Source organism: Xenopus tropicalis, chromosome 8 (assembly GCF_000004195.4).
Source record: "Xenopus tropicalis strain Nigerian chromosome 8, UCB_Xtro_10.0, whole genome shotgun sequence".
Lineage (NCBI taxonomy): Eukaryota > Metazoa > Chordata > Amphibia > Anura > Pipidae > Xenopus > Xenopus tropicalis.
Genome location: NC_030684.2, coordinates 143,146,268 through 143,173,710, shown reverse-complemented (window position 1 = coordinate 143,173,710; position 27,443 = coordinate 143,146,268). Strand labels below are relative to the sequence as shown.

The 27,443-nt window shown below is 46.6% G+C and overlaps 1 protein-coding gene across 1 annotated transcript in view; it reads left to right on the top strand.

Moving 5' to 3' along the window:
• LOC100491025 overlaps nucleotides 1-26,582 on the top strand; it is a 35,493-nt gene extending 8,911 nt beyond the window's left edge. Inside the window, exons 3-5 of the mRNA XM_031890871.1 lie at nucleotides 6,524-6,799; nucleotides 23,677-24,216; nucleotides 26,044-26,582. Of these exons, the coding sequence (XP_031746731.1) occupies nucleotides 6,524-6,799; nucleotides 23,677-24,216; nucleotides 26,044-26,441 (1,214 nt within the window). The 3' untranslated portion in view covers nucleotides 26,442-26,582. The remainder of the gene's footprint in view (nucleotides 1-6,523; nucleotides 6,800-23,676; nucleotides 24,217-26,043) is intronic.
• Nucleotides 26,583-27,443: the final 861 nt, after the last annotated feature.

Here is a 27,443-nt window from a genome sequence, read left to right as displayed (position 1 = left end):
TCTTACCCAGAATGGGCCTTCGCTAAGTGGAAGAGGAAGGTGAGGGTGTTGTGCAACTACACCTCTCTTGCTGCTATGCAGAAAAATGAAACCAGAGGGCGCCAGAGGTTCTTGCAAATAACAAAGTAATAAGTATTTATTGAACATCCACAGGGTTTACTCACAATACAGCTTCAGAGGCCATTGGTACATGCAACACATACCGAGTGTATATTCAGACTCACACTCTCCTGCGGGCAGACTGGCAGGAATCTCCCTTCACCTCTGCGACACACCCTGTAGTGGATCCCTCAGGGAATTCTCTATCCTGATTCCCTATTCACTTGGATCCCTACACTACAGGCAATGTGGCCTGGGAGAACTATCTCCAGAAAAACTGCAAATCCTATGCAGGAGCTCATGCTGCTCATTCTAGCTCAGCCCTAACTGCCTTACACTCCTAGAGTGTACTATAAAGGGAGCTACACCTGCCACTATCTAATGCCTCATTCACGGGGCCCTGTTCCCCGACTTCACTGGGCCTGGGCCCATGCCCTGGGCTCTCAGCACACATCCACCTTGTCCCTAAGGTGGAAGCAAACAACAGGAAGGTGCCACTCCTCTCCCAACACTATACCAAAGTCAGGCAGGATGTGGTCACTATACCTTCTAACCAATAGCACACATGTTAATGAACTCACTTAGATACATTCCCTTCTGCCCAGCAACTAAGGGAACTGAACCTGTAGGGATTTAAAGCCATAGGGGCCATTTAACCCTATGGGTCCCTACACACCATATGACATCCTCTTCTGGTAGTCTCTCCAGAGCACTACCGGGTAACAATGGTCACTGAAAAACAAGCAAAGCATTTCAAACATTGCAACATATCAACAGTGCAATCAATAACATTGGAGCAGAATGGGGTACCAGGCCTCCCCCCTATTCCAGTTCCTTTATCACCACTGACAGTCCTTCCAGAGCAGAAATCAGGGCAGACCTCAGTTCAGAGTCTTTGCTTTTTCCAACGGCTTGGAAGGGTCCCACCCAGCAGGGCATTTGGCAACGAGGGCATTTAGCAGCAAAATCACGCAGCTCCCTGGTGACCTCCGCATTGCACGTTCCACAGCAAGGAACCATGACCCTCCTGCCTTCACTGTCAGACTTCTGTATAAATGTGCCTCGCCAGACATACCGCTTGCCACTATCAGGCTTTGTTCCAAACGTGCCACGCCAGATGTATCTCTGGCCCATTTCAGTCACAGGCACTTCCCCTGTGGCACCACCGGAAACTCCAGCCGGAGTGTACTTTTCCTCCCAGCCATCCCAGCGGGCATTTGCCATTCTGCGCAGGTATGGGCTTACGGCCTTCCGATGCACACAGAGTCACTGGAAAGATACTCTCACAGTCCCACAGCTTATGCGGGTACAGAAACAGAATGCAGCAGTCTCCCCTCAGCAAGGATTAGAGATTATGCGCACACCCAGGTACAGAGCAATTACCAGACATCCGTTTTCCTCGATTGCTTCCCACAAAATGGCGGCGATGACCTCACATCAGGGATCCTCCCTGGTCAACTCGCGCCAAAAATATTCACTCGCGCCAAAACATATGCACGCGAGACTTAAATGACAGGCAGTAACTGCAGCCAAAGGGAGTAACGGAAAAGAACCTCAGAACCCGAACCCACGGCCAATTACTTTGCGCCTTTCACAAAGTGACCAAGCAGCTTTCTCTCCTGCATCCAACAGTGCCTGCGCTTGTCACAAAAAAATTAAAGAAACATGCACTAGCAGCTTAACATAGTAACATAGTAACATAGTAACATAGTAAGTTGGGTTGAAAAAAGACATACGTTCATCAAGTTCAACCATAATGCCTATATATAACCTGCCTAACTACTAGTTGATCCAGAGGAAGGCAAAAAACCCCATCTGAAGCCTCTCTAATTTGCCGCAGAGGGGAAAAAATTCCTTCTTGACTCCAAGATGGCAATCGGACCAGTCCCTGGGGCAACTTGTACTGAGAGCTATCTCCCCTACCCCTGTATTCCCTCACTTGTACTAAGAGCTATCTCCCATAACCCTGTATTCCCTCACTTGCTAAGAATCCATCCAGCCCCTATATAAAGCTATATAATGTATCAGCCAGCACGACTGATTCGGGGAGGGAATTCCACAACCTCACAGCTCTCACTGTAACAAATCCTTTCCGAATGTTTAAATGGAACCTCCCTTCTTCTAAACGGAGTGGGTGCCCTCGTGCCCGTTGGAAGGACCTACTGGTAAATAAAACATTAGAAAGGTTATTATATGATCCCTTTATATATTTATACATAGTTATCATGTCACCTCTTAAGCGCCTCTTCTCCAGTGTAAACAGACCCAACTTGGCCAGTCTTTCTTCATAACTGAAACTTTCCATACCCTTTACCAGCTTAGTTGCCCTTCTCTGGACCCTCTCTAACTCAGTAATGTCCCGTTTGAGCACTGGAGACCAAAACTGAACAGCATATTCTAGATGGGGCCTTACCAGCGCTCTGTAAAGGGGAAGAATAACCCCCTCCTCCCGTGAATCTATACCCCTTTTAATACAGCTCAAACCCCTGTTTGCCCTTGCCCCTGCTGCCTGGCATTGCTTGCTACAGCCAAGTTTATTATCTACAAGGACTCCAAGGTCCTTCTCCATTATGGATTTGCCTAGTGCAGTCCCATTAAGGGTATACGGGGCTTGCATGTTTTTACATCCCAGGTGCATGACCTTACATTTATCCACATTAAATCTCATCTGCCACTTAGCTGCCCAGATTGCCAGTTGGTCAAGATCCTGCTGCAGGGATGTCACATCCTGGATAGAATTGACTGGTCTGCAGAGTTTTGTGTCATCTGCAAACACTGATACATTACTCATAATACCCTCCCCTAAGTCATTTATGAACAAATTAAACAAAAGTGGACCCAGTACAGAACCCTGAGGGACCCCACTGAGGACCTTATTCCAAGTAGAGAATGTGCCATTAACAACCACCCTCTGTACCCGATCCTGTAGCCAGTTTTCTATCCATGTGCAAACGGCTTCACTAAGACCAATAGACCTAAGCTTAGAAAGCAGTCGTTTGTGGGGAATGGTATCAAATGCTTTCGCAAAATCCAAATAGATGATATCTACTGCCCCCCCACTATCCAGCTTCTTACTTACCTCATCATAAAAGCAATTAAATTGGTCTGACATGACCTGTCCTTCATAAAGCCATGCTGATTACTGCTCATAATGCCATTCTCCACTACATAATTTTGAATGTGATCCCTTAACAAGCCTTCAAATAACTTGCCCACCACGGATGTCAAACTTACAGGCCTATAATTGCCAGGCTGAGATCTTACTCCCTTTTTAAATATGGGAATGACATTCACCTTCTTCCAATCCCTAGGTACCATACCTGATGAAAGAGAGTCTGAGAATATCAGAAACAAGGGCCACTGCAATTCTGCCCCTAGCTCTCTCAGTACCCGAGGGTGTATTCCATCTGGCCCAGGTGCCTTGTTTACATTTATCGTGTGTAACCCTTTAAGCACCATATCCTGTGCCAACCACTGTGTAGTTGGAGCTGAGGCAACAGTGCAGCTATTGGGTGGGACTAACCTTGGGTGGGACTAACCTTCGAGCCCCACGTTGGGCGCCAAATGTAACACCTATTTCAGCTCAATAGCTGCTTTCCCGGACTAGTACCAGTAGAACATGGGTTACACTGTACTCTCTTACCCAGAATGGGCCTTCGCTAAGTGGAAGAGGAAGGTGAGGGTGTTGTGCAACTACACCTCTCTTGCTGCTATGCAGAAAAATGAAACCAGAGGGCGCCAGAGGTTCTTGCAAATAACAAAATGATAAGTGTTTATTGAACATCCACAGGGTTTACTTACAATACAGCTTCAGAGGCCATTGGTACATGCAACACATACCAAGTGTATATTCAGACTAACACTCTCCTGCTGGCAGACTGGCAGGAATCTCCCTTCACCTCTGCGACACACCCTGTAGTGGATCCCTCAGGGAATTCTCTATCCTGATTCCCTATTCACTTGGATCCCTACACTACAGGCAATGTGGCCTGGGAGAGCTATCTCCAGAAAAACTGCAAATCCTATGCAGGAGCTCATGCTGCTCATTCTAGCTCAACCCTAACTGCCTTACACCCCTAGAGCAGTACTATAAAGGGAGCTACACCTGCCAATATCTAATGCCTCATTCACGGGGCCCTGTTCCCCGACTTCACTGGGCCTGGGCCCATGCCCTGGGCTCTCAGCACACACACACCTTGTCCCTAAGGTGGAAGCAAACAACAGGAAGGTGCCACTCCTCTCCCAACACTATACCAAAGTCAGGCAGGATGTGGTCACTATACCTTCTAACCAATAGCACACATGTTAATGAACTCACTTAGATATATTCCCTTCTGCCCAGCAACTAAGGGAACTGAACCTGTAGGGATTTAAAGCCATAGGGACCATTTAACCCTATGGGTCCCTACATTTGCATTAAACTTTTGCTGCCGCTCTCGCTCTCCTGTAGCACCTGCTGAGCTCACTTTTCACCGGTGGAATTGTCATCACCCCCTTCACCACTGGCATCTTTACCACACTTGGCTTAAAGACTCTCTCCCAGTCTTTTGTGGAACTGCACCCAGCAGCCATCATATCCCCACTCCTGTTGCTTTAACACAGCTTTCATAGCAACCTGTGGAACAGCTGAAGCACACACATAAGCAGCATCACTTGCCATATTATCAGTCTCTTAAAGGCATAGTTTTTGGCTCACTAGCCCTTTAAACATGTATGTCTCTTTAACAGCTACTTAGTGCCCACATCCAAACACCATATGTGACATGTTGTCTGCTTGTACATGTAATTTTTGGAGGAATTGGCTATGGTAGGAAACTACAGAGCCCATACACTCACTGATTTGCGCTGGGGTATAAATGGCACTATAATGTACAGAGCCTATACACTCACTGATATGCGCTGGGGTATAAATGGCACTATAATGTACAGAGCCCATACACTCACTGATATGCGCTGGGGTATAAATGGCACTATAATGTACAGAGCCCATACACTCACTGATATGCGCTGGGGTATAAATGGCACTATAATGTACAGAGCCTATACACTCACTGATATGCGCTGGGGTATAAATGGCACTATAATGTACAGAGCCTATACACTCACTGATATGCGCTGGGGTATAAATGGCACTATAATGTACAGAGCCTATACACTCACTGATATGCGCTGGGGTATAAATGGCACTATAATGTACAGAGCCCATACACTCACTGATATGCGCTGGGGTATAAATGGCACTATAATGTACAGAGCCCATACACTCACTGATATGCGCTGGGGTATAAATGGCACTATAATGTACAGAGCCCATACACTCACTGATATGCGCTGGGTATAAATGGCACTATAATGTACAGAGCCTATACACTCACTGATATGCGCTGGGGTATAAATGGCACTATAATGTACAGAACCTATACACTCACTGATATGCGCTGGGGTATAAATGGCACTATAATGTACAGAGCCCATACACTCACTGATATGCGCTGGGGTATAAATGGCACTATAATGTACAGAGCCTATACACTCACTGATATGCGCTGGGGTATAAATGGCACTATAATGTACAGAGCCTATACACTCACTGATATGCGCTGGGGTATAAATGGCACTATAATGTACAGAGCCCATACACTCACTGATATGCGCTGGGGTATAAATGGCACTATAATGTACAGAGCCCATACACTCACTGATATGCGCTGGGGTATAAATGGCACTATAATGTACAGAGCCCATACACTCACTGATATGCGCTGGGGTATAAATGGCACTATAATGTACAGAGCCCATACACTCACTGATATGCGCTGGGGTATAAATGGCACTATAATGTACAGAGCCTATACACTCACTGATATGCGCTGGGGTATAAATGGCACTATAATGTACAGAGCCCATACACTCACTGATATGCGCTGGGGTATAAATGGCACTATAATGTACAGAGCCCATACACTCACTGATATGCGCTGGGGTATAAATGGCACTATAATGTACAGAGCCTATACACTCACGGATATGCGCCGGGGTATAAATGGCACTATAATGTACAGAGCCCATACACTCACTGATATGCGCTGGGGTATAAATGGCACTATAATGTACAGAGCCTATACACTCACTGATATGCGCTGGGGTATAAATGGCACTATAATGTACAGAGCCCATACACTCACTGATATGCGCTGGGGTATAAATGGCACTATAATGTACAGAGCCCATACACTCACTGATATGCGCTGGGGTATAAATGGCACTATAATGTACAGAGCCTATACACTCACTGATATGCGCTGGGAGTAGGAACCTGCACTGATACAGGGGTTTATAGATTCATTCTGCCCCTATGGGGTACATTAGTGGCAGAGTTCCAGGGGACAAATTAATTTCCAGTTTTTTTTATCTTTCCTTTTAGTGATGCACCATTGGGACCTGAGAGACAAACTGAGCTGCCCCCTGTGCCGGGAGATCTACACCGACCCTGTAACCCTGCCCTGTGGCCATAACTACTGCCTGCGCTGTATTGGGGGAACAGGGGGAGAGCGGAGGGAGAAGGGGGGGACACCTTCCTGCCCTGTATGCGGATGGGGATATGAGATACGGCCTGAACTGAGGAAGAATGAGACTCTGTGTAACATAGTAGAACCTTTCCACCTTTACACAAAGCCCAGGGCCCCCCCTGTACCTGCAGGTAAGTGCTACACACATGAGGGCACCCAGCCGGGCAGCACAACATGTAGGGAGCTGCTGAGATATCTCTGCACTGAGGGTGGGGCCTGTGTCTGTGTGTCCTGCAGCCTGGCACGGGTGCCTACGAAATTTTTTTTTGAGGGGGCAAATTTATGAACCAAAAACAACCTATTTTAGAGCTGCCAACTTTGTAATGCAGTTATCTGGGGGTGGGGCCTATTTGGTGGGTGGGGCTTATTGGGAACACACTTCTCACTGAATACTCACTGTGTATGTGCACATATCTTGCTCATGGGGGGAATGTAAATGGCATATAGTGGCAGGTGTGTGGGGGGGTTGGCAGGGAAGCTGTTTCTATAGACTAATCCTGTATACAGGAGCACGGGAATGGCAGGATTGTAGGAAATTCATTCATTGGCAAAAAGGTCCAGAAAGTCACTCACAGCTTTCTGTGTCACAGCTTCTATAATTGTGTAACTAGGGGGTGCTGTTGGGTAACTAGGGGGCAGTTGTGTCACTAGGGGGTGCTGTTGGGTAGCTAGGGAGCAGTTGTATCATTAGGAGGTGCTGTTGTATCAGTAGGGGGCACTGTTGGGTAACTAGGGAGCAGTTATATCATTAGGAGGTGCTGTTGTATCAGTAGGGGGCATTGTTGGGTAACTAGGGGGCAGTTGTATCATTAGGGGGTGCTGTTGTATCAGTAGGGGGCACTGTTGGGTAACTAGGGGGCAGTTGTATCATTAGGGGGTGCTGTTGTATCAGTAGGGGGCACTGTTGGGTAACTAGGGGCAGTTGTGTCACTAGGGGGTGCTGTTGTATCAGTAGGGGGCACTGTTGGGTAACTAACCCACACACACACAGAGGCTTTTGCTGTAGGCTTTATTTCACAAACTGTAAGGCTGCCAGCTCTGCTCACATGGCTGTATCAAAACCATAGTGACTATGATACTATCTGGCTTGCTGGAAAGGGCGCCCTCTAGTGTCAGCAGTGCTGCATAGTATTGAACATTAACAGAACATAATAAACATCTTATAACAGGGTTGCTGTTGAACACTACACACGTGCGTGGCAAAATTATTATTTTGGCAATTAATTTTTAAACCTGTTTCACCAAAACATCTGCAAATAGCGAAATGTGCAAATTTGCCGTGAATCCCTGCCTGGCCAAAAAAAATCATCAAAAAGTCATCTAGATACCAATATCACACGCAGAGCCAGATTATTATGTAATGGGGCCCCAGGCAGGGCAGTGGTTTTTGGGCCCCAACCTACAATTATAGTTTAAAAAGTACCCCCATGCCAGCTCCCCTTACTCCCTCCCTCCAAGCCAGGCCCAGGGGCTGCAGGGGCAGAACTGCAAAGCTCATATGGCTGCACTCTCACTGTAATGATTCAGTACTAAATGTTAAGCCATGAATGAGCAAATGAGAATTTCACTTACCTCTTATCGTAAATTCCATTTCTTCTAGTCCCGACATGTCAGTACACACATGCAGTATTGCCCCCACAGCTAGGAGGTAGGACCTATACCAAAGCCAATCAAAATTAGCCTTTACCTATAAGACCATGTGACTTCCTCCTCACCACTGTTATACATTTGCCAAGCAATACAAGAAGCAAATAATTGGGATGGGAAACCCCGTACTGACATGTCGGGACTAGAAGAAATGGAATTCACGAAGAGGTAAGTGAAATTCTCATTTTCTCCTTCGTCCCTTCCATGTCAGTACGCATGGGATCTACCAAGCCCCGCCCCTATACAATAAGGGGTGGGAATAATAATATCAACAGATGCTAAAAACAAATATCAAGTATCACAAGAAAAAACTGACCATTCCCGGCTACAAGAATCCTCTCAGGGACCAGAGGGATTTCCACACTATGGTTGTTATTAACATCCAAGCCCAGCTAGGGAGGATCCTCTGCCAACAAGAAGAAAACGGTCACAATCATAACTCTGGCACTGGGCAGTTCGCTGGTGTTACCAGCCTAGCAACCACTAGCCATCAAGCCCCACTACGGCACAAGCAAGCTAGGGGCCCAAGCCTGTAACAGAGCATGACAGGCTGAAACCCAACCTCCTACCACTCACTGTAGCTACCTAACCAGCAATGTTAGGGCCAGGTTCAGGAACTGTACACGACCTGCAGATAGAAGATCAGCTAACCAGTCTACCATGACTGAAATCAACTGGAAATCATGCATGGAATGACTGGTGCACAGCCAGCCCATACTCAAGGCATCAGCTAACCACTCTGCATAAACGTCAGAGAAGAGCCATATACTATGCCCACTAAACAACCAGTGGACAAACCAAACACCCTGCCAGCAAAGCACTGGTGGACATGCCAAGCAAAGCACTGGTGGACATGCCAAGCAAAGCACTGGTGGACATGCCAAGCAAAGCACTGGTGGACATGCCAAGCAAAGCACTGGTGGACATGCCAAGCAAAGCACTGGTGGAAATGCCAAGCAAAGCACTGGTGGACATGCCAAGCAAAGCACTGGTGTTCATGCCAAGCAAAGCACTGGTGGACATGCCAAGCAAAGCACTGGTGGACACGCCAGCTGCCATCCCTGCATGCAAGACACCAGGGTGAAAGACAGCTAGCCCACAAACAATAGCACATAAACCAGCGCTGTGCTTGCAATACATGACTCTCAAGGGAACTTAAAACCTGCGACCACTGATGCACTGTTCAGTTACTGGTACTGCAAAGACACCTGTCCCCAAACTAGCTACTGCTAGTAATGAGTGGAATACAAGGTGAAAAACAAGCACCCACACACCAAGAAAAGCAGCTAAGGTAGACAGCCACAAGCGCCAAGGCCCACCATCACATGAACCAAAGACCATATCAAAGGCAGACAACCACATGCCTGCACCAAGGGCCACAGCATGACTGGCATCCATATAAGCCAAGGACTACAGCCAAGGCCAGCAGCCACCTGCGCCAATGACCACAACAAAACTGGCAGCCTCGTGTACAATTGCCAGCATCCCTATGAGCCTAAGTTCATAACCAGGGCCAGTCTCCCTGAGAGCCAAAGGACAGAAAACAGGGCTAGTTGCCAAGCAAACCAAGGCCAAAACTGGAGTCAATCTCCAATCAAGCCAAAGGCCAGAACCAGAGCCAACGGCCAAGCAAGCCAAAGGCCAGAACCAGAAGCAAGTGGCCAAGCAAGTCAAAGGCCAGAACCAGAGCCAACGGCCAAGCAAGCCAAAGGCCTGAACCGGGCCAACAGTCACGCGAGCCAAAGGCCAAATCCAACGGCAAGTGAACCAAAAGGTCAAAACTGGAGCCAATGGCCAAAAACAGAGCCAACAGCCAAGCAAGCCAAAGGTCAAAACCGGAGCCAAAACTGGAACCAATGGGCAAGCAAGCCAATGGCCAAAATCAGATCCCACTGCCGAGCAAGCCAAAGGACAGAACTGGGAAAAATGGCCAAGCAAACCAGAAGCCAGAACCAGCGGCCAAGTGAGCTAAAGGCCAGAGCGGAGGTAGCAGCCAAGTGAGTCAAGGCCAGAACCAGGGCCAGTGACCAAGCAAAGAAAACGGCCAAACCAAGGACCAGTGGCTGCTCAAGCCAACAAGGACCAGCAGACAAGCAAGCCAGAGTCCAAAACAAGGACCAGCAGCCAAGCCTATAGCAAAAATTCTGCTGCCAGGGGTCAGAGGCAGTAGCAAAGCAAGTCAAAGGCCATAAGCAGGAACCACAGCCAAGGGAGGCAGAAGCCATAAGCAGAACCAATGGCCAAGCAAGCCAAAGACCATAATCAGGGCCAACAGGCACACAAGGCAAAGTCCATGAGAAGGACCAGCAGCCAAGCAAGCCAAGGCTATAGCAAAAAGTCTGATGCCAGGGGTCAGAGGCAGTAGACAGATGAGCCAGAGGCCATAAGCAGGAACTGCAGCCAAGTGAGGCAAAGGCCATAGACAGAAACAACGGCCAAGCAAGCCAAAAACCATAGGCATTTTGCCTACAAGTCAATTTTATCCTGTAAGGCAGTGCTGTCCAACTTCTGTGGTACAGAGGGCCGGAATTTTTCCAGCCTACATAGTGGAGGGCCGATAATGGAAGCCAGTTTTGACCACTCTTTTTTAAACCACACCCACTTGAAACCGCACCCATGTTATTGCATGGCCATAGCTCATTAATGTTGGTAGCGCAGCAAAAACCTGCCATACTCTGCCTTCCCTACCCTGCCTGTGCATGCCATACTCTGCCTGCCCTATGCTGCCTGTTTGTGCCATACTCTGCCTACCCTATACTGCCTGTGTGTGCCATACTCTGCCTGCCCTACCCTGCCTTTGTGCCATACTCTGCCTGCCCTACCCTGCCTGTGTGCCATACTCTGCCTGCCCTACCATGCCTGTGTGCCATACTCTGCCTGCCCTGCCCTACCCTGCCTTTGTGCCATACTCTGCCTGCCCTATGCTGCCTGTTTGTGCCATACTCTGCCTGCCCTACCCTACCCTGCCTGTGTGTGCCATACTCTGCCTGCCCTACCCTGCCTTTGTGCCATACTCTGCCTGCCCAACCCTACCCTGCCTGTGTGCCATACTCTGCCTGCCCTACCCTGCCTGTGTGCCATACTCTGCCTGCCCTACCCTGCCTTTGTGCCATACTCTGCCTGCCCAACCCTACCCTGCCTGTGTGCCATACTCTGCCTGCCCTACCCTGCCTGTGTGCCATACTCTGCCTGCCCTGCCCTACCCTGCCTTTGTGCCATACTCTGCCTGCCCTACCCTACCCTGCCTGTGTGCCATACTCTGCCTGCCCTACCCTACCCTGCTTGTGTGTGCCATACTCTGCCTGCCCTACCCTGCCCGTATGCCATACTCTGCCTGCCCTACCCTGCCTGTGTGCCATACTCTGCCTGCCCTACCCTGCCTGTGTGTGCCATACTCTGCCTGCCCTACCCTGCCCGTGTGCCATACTCTGCCTGCCCTACCCTGCCTGTGTGCCATACTCTGCCTGCCCTACCCTACCCTGCCTGTGTGCCATACTCTGCCTGCCCTACCCTGCCTGTGTGCCATACTCTGCCTGCCCCACCCTGCCTGTGTGTGCCATACTCTGCCTGCCCTATGCTGCCTATGTGTGCCATACTCTACCTGCCCTATGCTGTCTGTGTGTGCCATACTCTGCCTGGCCTATGCTGCATGTGTGTGCCATACTCTGCCTGCAATACCCTGCTTGTGTGTGCCCTATGCTCCCTGTGTATATGGCACACATAGGCAGGATAGGGCAGGCAGAGTATGGCTCACACAGGCAGGATAGGGCAGGCAGAGTATGGCACACACAGGCAGGATAGGGCAGGCAGAGTATGGCACACACAGGCAGCATACGGTGACACAATGCTGGCACTGCTCCTACAGTCTACACAATAACTATATATTAAAAAAACTTTTTAACTACAGTACCACCTCAGTATATGTTCTTTTTATAGTGTGTAGGGTTTATTTGTGGGTTTCTACTGCTCCTACAGTCTGAGGTGTGAACAGGAGAACTAAGGGGGTTTACAGCCTGAATCTGAGGTGTGAACCATGCAGGGGGCCAGTACTGATACCATTTAAAGTTTACACAAAGGTAAGCTATTAAAGCAGCTAGATAGGTGGGGGGCCACACAGAGGGGGGTTGCGGGCCTCTGCTGTAAGGTGTTTGTTTGCTTCTAGGCCTCCTTGCTATTGCTGTTTCTCAATGTGACAATTGTTTTTTTTCCCCGACATTTTCAGAATGGAGTAAAGCTCAGTGTAACTCTGTTAGATCAATTCTAAGCTCTTCTGTTTTGTTTCCCCCAGTCTCCATTTCCCACCCCTTGTAGGGGCCCCATTTGGGGATCAGTAACATATTAATGGGGATTAGCAGCCTATTGTCAGGGGACATGTTTCTGTCCCACCCTAGAGCAATAGGTGCAAAAAGCCTCATTAACATTTTATAAACAAGTAAAACACTGATTTAAAAAAGTTCAGTTTATATCTTATATATAAAAAGTTTTGACCTCACATTTGCATGGTTATGCCAGTTTTAGCTGAATGAATGAGGCAATAATAACATTTTGTGTGAACATATTATAAACATTTTTATTAAAAGGAAAAGTAAAGCCTCCCAGGCAAATTTTTAGATTTTAGCAGCAGTGCCCCCTCTTTAATCCCTTCACTGACATTTGCCCCAACTTACCTGTGCCCCCATAGCCTGCCCAGAACTACAGAGCTGCCTGACAGCATTGCCCCCACCTGTTCCCAGCTGCCATCTTGGGGATCAGCAAGCAGCAACTACACACTGGCACCCACACTGGGATATTTGGGTACAGGGTTGGACTGGCCCAACAGGGCACTGGATAAAAACCCGGGGGGCCCTAGTCCTGTTGGACCCCTATCACCGGGCATGTTGGTGTGGGGGCCGGATTGCTGCTGCCCAGTAATGAGTAGGGGCTATAGGGCTGGGCGATATACCGTTTAATACTGAATACCGGTGTTTTTTTTAAAAACTATATTCATTTTTCAGATACCGCAATACCGGGGTGTCAGGGTACTCACCCGTGCAGCCCGGTCTTGCGCGCCTCCGCAAAGCGCATGTACATGTCAAAGCGTGCACGTCCATGACGCGCTGACCGCGCCGGTTCTGCGCATGCGTGGGGGGTATTTAAAGCTATCAAACGCCTCCTCCTGTGCTATGTTGTCTGTGGCCTTGCCTGGGAAACTAAGTCTGCCTGATTTACCTTACGACTTTCTGTTGCCGACCCTTCGCTTGCCTGACTCTGATTCTCAATACTGCAGTAATTATTCTCTAATTTATTAGGAAATGGGGTTAACACCTAATCATGCATGGAAAAAAAAATACCGTCAAATACCGTGACACCGATATAATTTTGAAAAATACCGTGATATAAATTTTTGGTCATACCGCCCAGCTCTAAGGGGCTAGAGAAGAAGGTATTTAGATCCATAAATCTTGTTACAGAAGTGGAATTATACAGAAATATAGAAACCATTAGAGAGCCCGGCCTGTCCTGAATGATGTATAGTTTCCCTGGGCAAACTGAAATTACCCCTCAGGAAATGCCCCAAAGTCGAAGGGCAAATAGCTTATGAAATGCAAAATCCTTCTGGTAACCCTTACCCCGAGGCTCCTGTCGCTGTGGGACTGGGTTTGTGGCACCGACACATTTACTAACAACTTAAGGCAAATTCATAAAAAAAATTTCGGGAAAATGACAAAATCTGAAAACTGTTTGTTTAAAAGACAAATTCACAAAAGTGGAGACAGAGGTTTGTGAATTAGGTGGAAAATCAGACAAATCTATCTCCCCTTTGATTTTGTCACAATATCAGCACTTTTGTGAATTCCCCCTTAGACTCCGCATATAATAAATCTAACTTACTGTTATATTAGATTTGCAGCACAGGAAGCAGTGTCAGACTGACAGGAGACACAGCCAATAGGAGTAAAGTTTGTCCCAGTACTATGCATGACATCATATAAGGAAGTAAAAAAGCAACTGTAGTGTTTATTGGGGTCACTGACCCCCCCACACACACACAGGGTCTGTGCAGAAGTGAAGGCTCAGCAGAGGGAGGATTCTGAGAGGAATATCTCTCCAGCTGCACATTTTTGGATAACTATGTATATGGCAATGATTGTTCTATTATGTGATCTGTTAGATTTGTGACTGTTGTACAAAGGTGAATAACCCCTTTAATAGTAAGGCTGCAGCACCCCCTTAATCACTTGGGGTTCCTTCTCCTCCTCTAACCCCTTCGGCCTCTCCCTTAGGAACCGACTTTGGCTGTGGGCTACTGAGCATGCTCAGTTCTTATCAACCCAGAATACAAAACCCACCCTCCAGTCTAGCAGCCAATGAAGAGATGGCACTGCTGGTTTCCATAGAAACTCTGCTCTAGCTGTGCCCTCTGCTGGAGAAACATGTTTTTTCCTCCTAACCTCCTGCCCTGAGCTCAGTTTAACTCTTACAGTTCTTAATCCAAGCAGAACTGTTTATCAAAGTAAGTTCTGCCTGTGTAAGGCTGCATTCCTGATGTACCCAACTTATATACATGGTAGGAAAATGTAGGTTTACGTTTCTTTAAAAAGTTCTTTGAAATCCAGATGATTTGCAAGTTTGAAACATTTGTATTTAAAGGAAAAGTAAAACCTCCCAGGCAAATGTTTAGTTTTAGCAGCAGTGCCCCCTCTTTAATCCCTTCACTGACATTTGCCCCAATTTATCTGCACCCCCATTGCAGAACTACAGAGCTGCCCGACAGCATTACCCCCCCCACACCTTTAGCTGTGTCCCTTCTGTTCCCAGCCACCATCTTGGGGATCAGCACCTACACACTGGCACCCAAACTGGGATATAGGGGTACAGGGTTGGACTGGCCCAACAGGGCACTGGATAAAGACCCAGGGGCCCTAGTCCTGTTGGGCCCCTATCACCGGGCATGTTGGTGTGGGGGCCGAATTGCTGATGCCCAGTAATGAGTAGGGGCTGGGGAAGAAGCTATTTAGACCCTTAAATCTGGTGGAATTACACAGAAATATAGAAAACATTAGAAAGCCCGGCTTGTCCTGATTGATGTATAGTTTCCCTGGGCAAACTGAAATTACCCCTCAGGAAATGACGAATGGTGTATGAAATGCAAAATCCTGCTGGTAAAATCCGTATCCCGAGGCTCGTGTAGCTGTGGGACTGGGTTTCATGGCACGGACAGATTTACTAACAGCTAAAGGCAAATTTATTAAAAAAAATTCGGCAATATGGCACAATCTGATAACTGTCTGTTTAAAAGACAAATTCACAAAAGTGGAGATAGAGGTTTGTGAATTAAGTGGAAAATCAGACAAATCTATCTCCCCTTTTATTTTATCTTAACATCAGCACTTTTGTGCATTTCCCCTTTAGTGTCACTCAGACTGCGCAGTGACCCAGCAATCCCCTCAGTTAGGGTGCGGGGCCCCTCAGGGCTAAACAACATGTATCGTATGTTTTCACTTCCAAAAAAGGGTTTCACTTGTGGGCAACTATATCTGTATGTACAGTAACAGGGTTAATGGGTGTGCGGCTATATCTGTATGTACAGCAACAGGGTATAATGGGTGTGCGGCTATATCTGTATGTACAGCAACAGGGTTAATGGGTGTGCGGCTATATCTGTATGTACAGCAACAGGGTATAATGGGTGTGCGGCTATATCTGTATGTACAGCAACAGGGTTAATGGGTGTGTGGCTATATCTGTATGTACAGCAACAGGGTATAATGGGTGTGCGGCTATATCTGTATGTACAGCAACAGGGTATAATGGGTGTGCGGCTATATCTGTATGTACAGCAACAGGGTTAATGGGTGTGTGGCTATATCTGTATGTACAGCAACAGGGTTAATGGGTGTGCGGCTATATCTGTATGTACAGCAACAGGGTATAATGGGTGTGCGGCTATATCTGTATGTACAGCAACAGGGTATAATGGGTGTGCGGCTATATCTGTATGTACAGCAACAGGGTATAATGGGTGTGCGGCTATATCTGTATGTACAGCAACAGGGTATAATGGGTGTGCGGCTATATCTGTATGTACAGCAACAAGGCTTAATGGGTGTGCGGCTATATCTGTATGTACAGCAACAGGGTATAATGGGTGTGCGGCTATATCTGTATGTACAGCAACAGGGTATAATGGGTGTGCGGCTATATCTGTATGTACAGCAACAAGGCTTAATGGGTGTGCGGCTATATCTGTATGTACAGCAACAAGGCTTAATGGGTGTGCGGCTATATCTGTATGTACAGCAACAGGGTTAATGGGTGTGCGGCTATATCTGTATGTACAGCAACAGGGTTAATGGGTGTGCAGCTATATCTGTATGTACAGCAACAGGGTATAATGGGTGTGCGGCTATATCTGTATGTACAGCAACAGGGTATAATGGGTGTGCGGCTATATCTGTATGTACGGCAACAAGGCTTAATGGGTGTGCGGCTATATCTGTATGTACAGCAACAAGGCTTAATGGGTGTGCGGCTATATCTGTATGTACAGCAACAGGGTTAATGGGTGTGCGGCTATATCTGTATGTACAGCAACAGGGTTAATGGGTGTGCAGCTATATCTGTATGTACAGCAACAGGGTATAATGGGTGTGCGGCTATATCTGTATGTACAGCAACAGGGTTAATGGGTGTGCGGCTATATCTGTATGTACAGCAACAGGGTTAATGGGTGTGCGGCTATATCTGTATGTACAGCAACAGGGTTAATGGGTGTGTGGCTATATCTGTATGTACAGCAACAGGGTTAATGGGTGTGCAGCTATATCTGTATGTACAGCAAAAGGGTTAATGGGTGTGCGGCTATATCTGTATGTACAGCAAAAGGGTTAATGGGTGTGCGGCTATATCTGTATGTACAGCAAAAGGGTTAATGGGTGTGCGGCTATATCTGTATGTACAGCAACAGGGTATAATGGGTGTGCGGCTATATCTGTATGTACAGCAACAGGGTATAATGGGTGTGCGGCTATATCTGTATGTACAGCAACAGGGTTAATGGGTGTGCGGCTATATCTGTATGTACAGCAACAGGGTTAATGGGTGTGCGGCTATATCTGTATGTACAGCAACAGGGTTAATGGGTGTGCGGCTATATCTGTATGTACAGCAACAGGGTTAATGGGTGTGCAGCTATATCTGTATGTACAGCAAAAGGGTTAATGGGTGTGCGGCTATATCTGTATGTACAGCAACAGGGTTAATGGGTGTGCGGCTATATCTGTATGTACAGCAACAGGGTTAATGGGTGTGCAGCTATATCTGTATGTACAGCAACAGGGTTAATGGGTGTGCAGCTATATCTGTATGTACAGCAAAAGGGTTAATGGGTGTGCGGCTATATCTGTATGTACAGCAAAAGGGTTAATGGGTGTGCGGCTATATCTGTATGTACAGCAAAAGGGTTAATGGGTGTGCGGCTATATCTGTATGTACAGCAACAGGGTATAATGGGTGTGCGGCTATATCTGTATGTACAGCAACAGGGTATAATGGGTGTGCGGCTATATCTGTATGTACAGCAACAGGGTTAATGGGTGTGCGGCTATATCTGTATGTACAGCAACAGGGTTAATGGGTGTGCGGCTATATCTGTATGTACAGCAACAGGGTTAATGGGTGTGCGGCTATATCTGTATGTACAGCAACAGGGTTAATGGGTGTGCAGCTATATCTGTATGTACAGCAACAGGGTTAATGGGTGTGCGGCTATATCTGTATGTACAGCAACAGGGTATAATGGGTGTGCGGCTATATCTGTATGTACAGCAACAGGGTTAATGGGTGTGCAGCTATATCTGTATGTACAGCAACAGGGTATAATGGGTGTGCGGCTATATCTGTATGTACAGCAACAGGGTATAATGGGTGTGCGGCTATATCTGTATGTACAGCAACAGGGTTAATGGGTGTGCAGCTATATCTGTATGTACAGCAACAGGGTTAATGGGTGTGCGGCTATATCTGTATGTACAGCAACAGGGTATAATGGGTGTGCGGCTATATCTGTATGTACAGCAACAGGGTATAATGGGTGTGCGGCTATATCTGTATGTACAGCAACAGGGTTAATGGGTGTGCAGCTATATCTGTATGTACAGCAACAGGGTTAATGGGTGTGCGGCTATATCTGTATGTACAGCAACAGGGTATAATGGGTGTGCGGCTATATCTGTATGTACAGCAACAGGGTTAATGGGTGTGCGGCTATATCTGTATGTACAGCAACAGGGTATAATGGGTGTGCGGCTATATCTGTATGTACAGCAACAGGGTATAATGGGGGTGCGGCTATATCTGTATGTACAGCAAAAGGGTTAATGGGTGTGCGGCTATATCTGTATGTACAGCAACAGGGTTAATGGGTGTGCGGCTATATCTGTATGTACAGCAACAGGGTTAATGGGTGTGCGGCTATATCTGTATGTACAGCAACAGGGTATAATGGGTGTGCGGCTATATCTGTATGTACAGCAACAGGGTATAATGGGTGTGCGGCTATATCTGTATGTACAGCAACAGGGTATAATGGGTGTGCGGCTATATCTGTATGTACAGCAACAGGGTATAATGGGTGTGCGGCTATATCTGTATGTACAGCAACAGGGTATAATGGGTGTGCGGCTATATCTGTATGTACAGCAACAGGGTTAATGGGTGTGCGGCTATATCTGTATGTACAGTAACAGGGTATAATGGGTGTGCAGCTATATCTGTATGTACAGCAACAGGGTTAATGGGTGTGCGGCTATATCTGTATGTACAGCAACAGGGTATAATGGGTGTGCGGCTATATCTGTATGTACAGCAACAGGGTATAATGGGTGTGCGGCTATATCTGTATGTACAGCAACAGGGTATAATGGGTGTGCGGCTATATCTGTATGTACAGTAACAGGGTTAATGGGTGTGCGGCTATATCTGTATGTACAGCAACAGGGTATAATGGGTGTGCAGCTATATCTGTATGTACAGTAACAGGGTTAATGGGTGTGCGGCTATATCTGTATGTACAGCAACAGGGTATAATGGGTGTGCAGCTATATCTGTATGTACAGCAACAGGGTATAATGGGTGTGCGGCTATATCTGTATGTACAGCAACAGGGTATAATGGGTGTGCGGCTATATCTGTATGTACAGCAACAGGGTATAATGGGTGTGCGGCTATATCTGTATGTACAGTAACAGGGTTAATGGGTGTGCGGCTATATCTGTATGTACAGCAACAGGGTATAATGGGTGTGCGGCTATATCTGTATGTACAGTAACAGGGTTAATGGGTGTGCGGCTATATCTGTATGTACAGCAACAGGGTATAATGGGTGTGCGGCTATATCTGTATGTACAGCAACAGGGTATAATGGGTGTGCGGCTATATCTGTATGTACAGTAACAGGGTTAATGGGTGTGCGGCTATATCTGTATGTACAGCAACAGGGTTAATGGGTGTGCGGCTATATCTGTATGTACAGCAACAGGGTTAATGGGTGTGCAGCTATATCTGTATGTACAGCAATAGGGTATAATGGGTGTGCAGCTATATCTGTATGTACAGCAACAGGGTATAATGGGTGTGCGGCTATATCTGTATGTACAGCAACAGGGTATAATGGGTGTGCGGCTATATCTGTATGTACAGCAACAGGGTATAATGGGTGTGCGGCTATATCTGTATGTACAGCAACAGGGTTAATGGGTGTGCGGCTATATCTGTATGTACAGCAACAGGGTATAATGGGTGTGCGGCTATATCTGTATGTACAGCAACAGGGTTAATGGGTGTGCGGCTATATCTGTATGTACAGCAACAGGGTTTAATGGGTGTGCGGCTATATCTGTATGTACAGCAACAGGGTTTAATGGGTGGGCAGCACAGGGGCATAATATAACTTCCAGATATTCTGGATTCTGAATTTTTCCCCTTTCATTTTTCCAGCCATGTTGGTTCCATTACCATAGAATACAATGGCCACTCCTGTGCCTCTAAAACAACAGTAGCCTGTGCTCGATCCTCTGTAGAGATGGCCTTCCCCAAGCAATAAAGGGGCACAACTCCGAAATGGTGTTTGTTTCATGCTCAAATAAACACGAGGGACTGGTTCCCTATTGCACCTGCCTTGGGGTGTCAGTACCCTGTACCCTGGCTTTATCATAACCCTGCCCACTGCAGTCTGTGTGTCAATCTTGTGCTCACACAATCTTGATGTAATCATTTCAGCAATTTCATCACAAGTCTTCTCTATTGAAATCTCTATTGAATGCAGCAATTTCCACTTCATGAATCTCTGTGACAATAACAACATTCTGTTCGGTGTGGGAAATACCAGGTGATACATCGGATATCACTGCAGAATGGTCTCTTGCCATTCAGACAGTAACGCATTGAGAACACCCACACAGGGTCATGGATTCATTCTGGGTTCCCTACGGTAAATAGTGAGCTGGAAGCTTTTTTCTTTTGATTGGATTCTCTTTGTCCAAATATTCTCTTAGGACAGCATCATACCTACCAATGAGCTCTAGAATACCAAGAAAATTCCCATTGTAAATGTCTCCAGTTCTTTGGGAACTCCCTCTGAATGCCAAATGTCTTGAAGCAAGAGCCAGTCACACCAAGAAGCCTCTCCAGGAGCAGTGATTTCTTTTTGCTTCCATTGCCTTTGAATGTCATGGTCTACATCATGTCCTGCTACAGACTTCTGAATCTGTCAAATTTTTGACAATCAAAAGAATATGATGGAGGCGCCTGGAGGCAGATCTATGCTGCATTTCCTTTTATTAAAAACTGTGCCACTATTTGCTACAGGCCCCCAGCCCTTTCTCAATTGATCTGCCTCCAGGCCTCCTCCATCTTTGTTTTTTGGTTGTTAATACTCTGGATTGCAGACTGCATGATGTACCTTCTCCCATCAGTGTGACACTGTAACAGGGGACATGCTGCAGGAAACATTCTCTTTAACCTCTGCAAAAGCTCTGGGCATGGACGTGTCACATGAAGGGCTGGAGTGGGGGTCCTGCTACTGGGAATTATTTAATATGTGCTGACACTTGTGCCCCAATGTTGCAAAATTTGTCTTCTTGTTCCACTATTCCTGCATCTCTTGTTCTCACTTGATATTTTAAAGTATTGGAGTAATGGTTTCTTGTTTGGAGCCAAAACCAGGGGCCAGGGCCAGCAATGGTTTTAAAGGAACCCCTGCTGCAGCAGCCAGCCAGAGCCAGATCCAGTGCAGCATATAGTTACATAGTTAAATAATTGAGTTGGGTTAAAAAAAATGGAAAAGTAAAGGAGCTGCCAGGAACAAGAGAGGCCGCAGTGTGCTTGGCTTGAGACAGGACTTGAGCTCCAGCCTGAGAGAGAGAGAGAGATTGTTACACATTGTGTTTAGCTGCCTGTGGGAGCCTGTTGCCATCTTTGTGTGGCCCCTGTATGAGGACAGGTGTTTCTCATGAGCTACATGGGAGCAACTGCCTTATCCAAAGGGAGGGGTACTTTGGGGCAGGTAGCGCTACCTGGGGTACTGAAAGAGCTCTGGGGAAGGGACTGAACTGGGCAATTGCTTAGTCCATCCGGAGTGGAGTGTGGGACTGTGGTACCTTGAGAGACTGTGCCAGGGGTTGATAGGCCATACGGATTCCCCAGGGTAGGATTACTGTTTATAATAACTGCTGTTTTATGCCTTATTGCTGTATAGATACAGCTCATCCTTATTACTGCATATTTGTGTGATTTGTTCCTAGTGGAATCCCCCTAAGGTGTCTCCTCACTGCCCACTATGTGGAGGCCCTGCCCTGTAAATAGTTCCCAGTATCTTATCAAGCAAAGAGGTTCAGGGCTGTAAATAAGTAACAGCCCAGAGAAGTGAGTGTGAGCCTATTCTGCAGGAGGGTGCCAGGAAAGGGTTACATGACTAAACTGTAATGATTACTGCAGCCAAACACTAACGAACTAGGGAACATCAGGAAAGCCCAATGTGCAAATACATTTACGCTATGAAAAAAGTGTGTTTAGTGTCAAAAATAGTGCAAATAAACCTAAAGGGCATCACTGGGAAATCTGAGCCAAACCAAGTGCTAAACTATACAAAGAAATTAAATATTACAAAAATGAACTTTAAAGAGACCAGTTATAATACAATGACCACAATAAACACACCAAGAGGAAATATATGTTTAATATTATTATTAAAGCCAAGAAAATGAATGAGTCACAGCTGTAAACTAAAAATATGAAGTACAGGTACAATAATTTAAAAACAAAAAATATTGGCGGTCAGGGCCCCCTACAAGTAAAAAAAAAATAATTGTGGACAGGGCCACTATATTAGTGATAAAGGAACCAGCTGCGCCCCCCCCCCCAATATGAGAGTGATTGTAGGACTGGCCAGAGCAGGGATGAGTGTGAGTGAATGACATAAGAGTGAGTGTAGGACTGGCCAGAGCAGGGATGAGTGTGAGTGAATGAGATAAGAGTGAGTGTAGGACTGGCCAGAGCAGGGATGAGTGTGAGTGAATGAGATAAGAGTGAGTGTAGGACTGGCCAGACCTGGGTGAGTGTGAGTGAAACCCAATGAGAATGAGGAATGAATAGATATATAGAAGTTGTTTAAAACTAGATTTCAATGTAAAAAAAATAATGTTTCCATAGAGTTCCCCTGCCATAAGGGGCCCTGTAAGGCCAATTTACCTGACAGATAAGAGTTTAACTATATGGAATATAATAATACAATTAAGTGCAACACTGTCTGTGTCTCTGTATAAATGGCACTATAATGTACAGAGCCTATACACTCACTGATATGCGCTGGGGTATAAATGGCACTATAATGTACAGAGCCCATACACTCACTGATATGCGCTGGGGTATAAATGGCACTATAATGTACAGAGCCTATACACTCACTGATATGCGCTGGGGTATAAATGGCACTATAATGTACAGAGCCTATACACTCACTGATATGCGCTGGGGTATAAATGGCACTATAATGTACAGAGCCCATACACTCACTGATATGCGCTGGGGTATAAATGGCACTATAATGTACAGAGCCTATACACTCACTGATATGCGCTGGGGTATAAATGGCGCTATAATGTACAGAGCCTATACACTCACTGATATGCGCTGGGGTATAAATGGCACTATAATGTACAGAGCCTATACACTCACTGATATGCGCCGGGGTATAAATGGCACTATAATGTACAGAGCCCATACACTCACTGATATGCGCTGGGAGTAGGAAGCTGCTTTATGGGGTACAATAATCACAGAGGATTCAGAGGAAAAATTGACTTTTTGTTTTCTCTCCTCTCAGTGAAGCGGGGTTCATATCTAACCTGCCCCCTGTGCCAGCTGATCTACACCGACCCTGTAACCCTGCCGTGTAGCCATAACTACTGCCTGCGCTGTATTGTGAGAACATGGGAAGAGCAGAGGAAGAAGAGTGAGAGTCCTTCCTGCCCTGAATGCGAAGAGAGATACTGGATACACCCAGAATATATCAGGAACCCCAGTCTGGGGAACATTGCGCAGAAGGTCACTCTGAGGAACACTTTCCTTATGGTCTTCTGCACTTACTGTATCCACTCAGCAGAACCCTCAGCCGTACCAGCAACTAAATCCTGCCTGCACTGTGCCGCCTCTCTGTGTGAGCGTCATGTGACAGAGCATAGCCAATCAGCAGAACATGTATTAACTGACCCCACCAGCAGATGCTCCGCCCACCAGGAGCTGCTGAGATATCGCTGCACTGAGGATGGGGCCCATGTCTGTGTGTCCTGCTGCCTGGCTGGGGGGCACCGGGGCCACAGGGTGGAGCTGCTGAATGAGGCTTCAGAGATAAGAAATATTCAAGGTAAATAAATACAAACAAAACTGTCTTTATGTGAGTGCCGACATGACTGTCAGTTCCTAAATACCCCCCAGCCATACCCACAGTAGCTCATTGGCCAAAAGCCCTTACACTCCACATGGTTCCATAAAGGATCCCCATCATACAGCGGTGGGGGCACAAGCTCATACACTGACTTCTAACCCTGTCATCCTGACAGCTGGTACATCCTTCCCCTAAATACAGGGGCGCCATTTATAGGGGGACCCATGTTCCCATATCTGTACACTTATAATAGGTTTATGGCAGGAGCTGCCCCAGTTCAAGGTCGAACATTTAGGGTTTTGCCCCCCAGTTCTACAGCAGTACCTCAGTGTGGGCTTATAATCAGCAGATTCTGGGATTGACAGGGGGATTTGGGGAGAAGATGAAGGGGATTATGGGAGAAACAACACAGACAGCAGTTGAGGTAGAACCTATAATCAGCCAATAACCCCAAAGGGGAAGCTCAGAGGTGATTTCATCAAAACTGGTCACCTTAGGAAAGCTTTGAGACTCAGTAGTTTAGAGAAGAAAGACATTGTTACCCATTTTGGATTCACCCAAATGTGTACTTTACAAAAATATATGGTGTTGGGGGTAAATGTATTGTATGTGGATTTACCCCCCACATTAAATGCAGTAAATGTGTTGATTTTTCAGTAGCTGAAGTGACATTTTTGAGGTTCATTTTTATAAAAACTGCTAAGTTTAAAAAGCTTTGAAGTTTGTTAATGAGAAGTAGAAAGACATATTTACCCATTTTGGATTCAGCAGAATGTTTACTTTCCAAAAACATATTGTTTCCTGCGGTAGGACCTCGGGTTGTTATGGAACCTATAAAATGCCAATTAGTGCTCTGGAAGTCAGAAGTCTCCATAAAGCTATACATATCTGGTATTGGCACATCCGACAGACATAGGACTTTCCAAATCAGTTGGATTTCCATGAATAAAATCAAATACTTTTTCTGGTACACACCCCTATATCATGAAAGAAAATCTTATTAAAGAAGTGGAAATACAAAAAACTTAGGTTTAGATGATCACTTTAGATTTAGAAAGCTTAGAAAGCTTAAAAAACATACAAATTACTGTATTCCTAGGTAAAATAAACACTGCCCCCAGGAAATGCCCCTAAAGTGAGAGCCCAAAGTGTTACAAACCACCTGGTACTGAGTACAAATGGGAGCTGCATTCCATTTCCCAATTTAGGGCCCTAAATACTAGTAAGTTGCCCCATTCTACCAAGATATATTGACACTGCTCATCAATTGGGCCTCCTCCAACTGCAGGGCCTGCTCCCTCTGTAGTAATGTGTCTGTTCCTCCCCTTGTGCTGCACAGAGGTGTAACCCTGGGAAAGAGCCCACTTACTACTCTCTCCCTGCAGCCACATGAACAGTATCTGCACAGACAGTTATTAGTGGGGACTATTTTACATTCGCTTATAACCTGAAGCCTTGGGCTCTTCTGGTGAAACAAGTCAATAAATAAAGGAAAGCAACTGGAAGAAGTGGAACATTCAACCAATGATCCAGGCCACTGGGAATTGCCATTGGGGTATTTTACTACACTGTAGTTTATAACAGATTTGTGTCCCAGTCAATGCAGCCAATCAGCATTTAGCTCCCAGCAGCCTGCTGCAGTTACAGATATAAAACCTAACACCTAATTGGCTATTGTGGGTAACTGCATTGGTGCTACTGCGCTGCGCATGGAACTGCTATATTCAACTGTAATGTTACTCACTGACACACAGCGAGACGTGTGAGTATGAGGAGATGTAACACGACTGTCTCTTTGTTTTTCAGCCAAACTGAGCTGCTCCATCTGCCGTAAGGTCTATACCGACCCTGTAACCCTGCCCTGTGCCCATAACTACTGCCTGCGCTGTATTGGGGGAACAGGGGGAGAGCGGGGGCAGAAGGGGGCCAGTCTGTCCTGCCCCGAATGTGGCGAGAGCACGAGAGAGATGGAACTGAGCAAGAACCTGACACTGTGTCACATAGTGCAGTTACTTCCGACTCCCCCTGAGCAGCCGGACCCTGCTGAACCCCCCGCTTCCTTTGGGCACAGAAACTGCTCCGCACATGGGGAACTGCTGAGATATCGCTGTACTGAGGATGGGGCCCCTGTCTGTGTGTCCTGCTGCCTGGCTGGGGGGCACCGGGGCCATGGGGTGGAAATGTTCCCTGAGGGGCAGGAGTGACAAGCATTTTGGTATCCTGGCTCCAGATATACAGATAATGATGAGTGGGGCATTTGATTATAGGGATATTAGCAGTCACTGAGGGGTTCTGTGGGATAATGTACCCCCTACTGTAAATGATAAGGATATTAGCAGTCACTGAAGGGTTCTGTGCCCATATAAAGGCACAAGGCTGCAGGCTGAGTTATACAGGGAACTCTGAGTATCACTCATGTATTATAAGGGATAATGTACCCCCTACTGTAAATGATAAGGATATTAGCAGTCACTGAGGGGTTCTGTGCCCCCCATATAAAGGCACAAGGCTGCAGGCTGAGTTATACAGGGAACTCTGAGTATCACTCATGTATTATAAGGGATACTGTACCCCCTACTGTAAATGATAAGGATATTAGCAGTCACTGAGGGGTTCTGTGCCCCCCATATAAAGGCACAAGGCTGCAGGCTGAGTTATACAGGGAACTCTGAGTATCACTCATGTATTATAAGGGATAATGTACCCCCTACTGTAAATGATAAGGATATTAGCAGTCACTGAGGGGTTCTGTGCCCATATAAAGGCACAAGGCTGCAGGCTGAGTTATACAGGGAACTCTGAGTATCACTCATGTATTATAAGGGATAATGTACCCCCTACTGTAAATGATAAGGATATTAGCAGTCACTGAGGGGTTCCGTGACCATATAAAATTTTGCAGTAAAATAAATGGAATGAACTGTCAGTGGGTGGGGCCTCAGCATCCCCTCCCTGTATCTATAGCCAAGTACTTACAGTATGCTTACCATTCATCCCCGTATCACGGGGACAGGCCCCATTTCAAGACCTCCTGCCCTATTGAAAATTGCCCCAAGGACCGTCCCCGGCAGCTGAAATAAAGTTTAAAAATCCCCGAGTACTGACATGCAGCATCCCATCCAGAAACAAACCCCATTGAGCAAAGCAAATGCCTGTCAAATAATGTGCTTTATCATTGGCTACAAGTGGCTATAAATCTAGCCAAT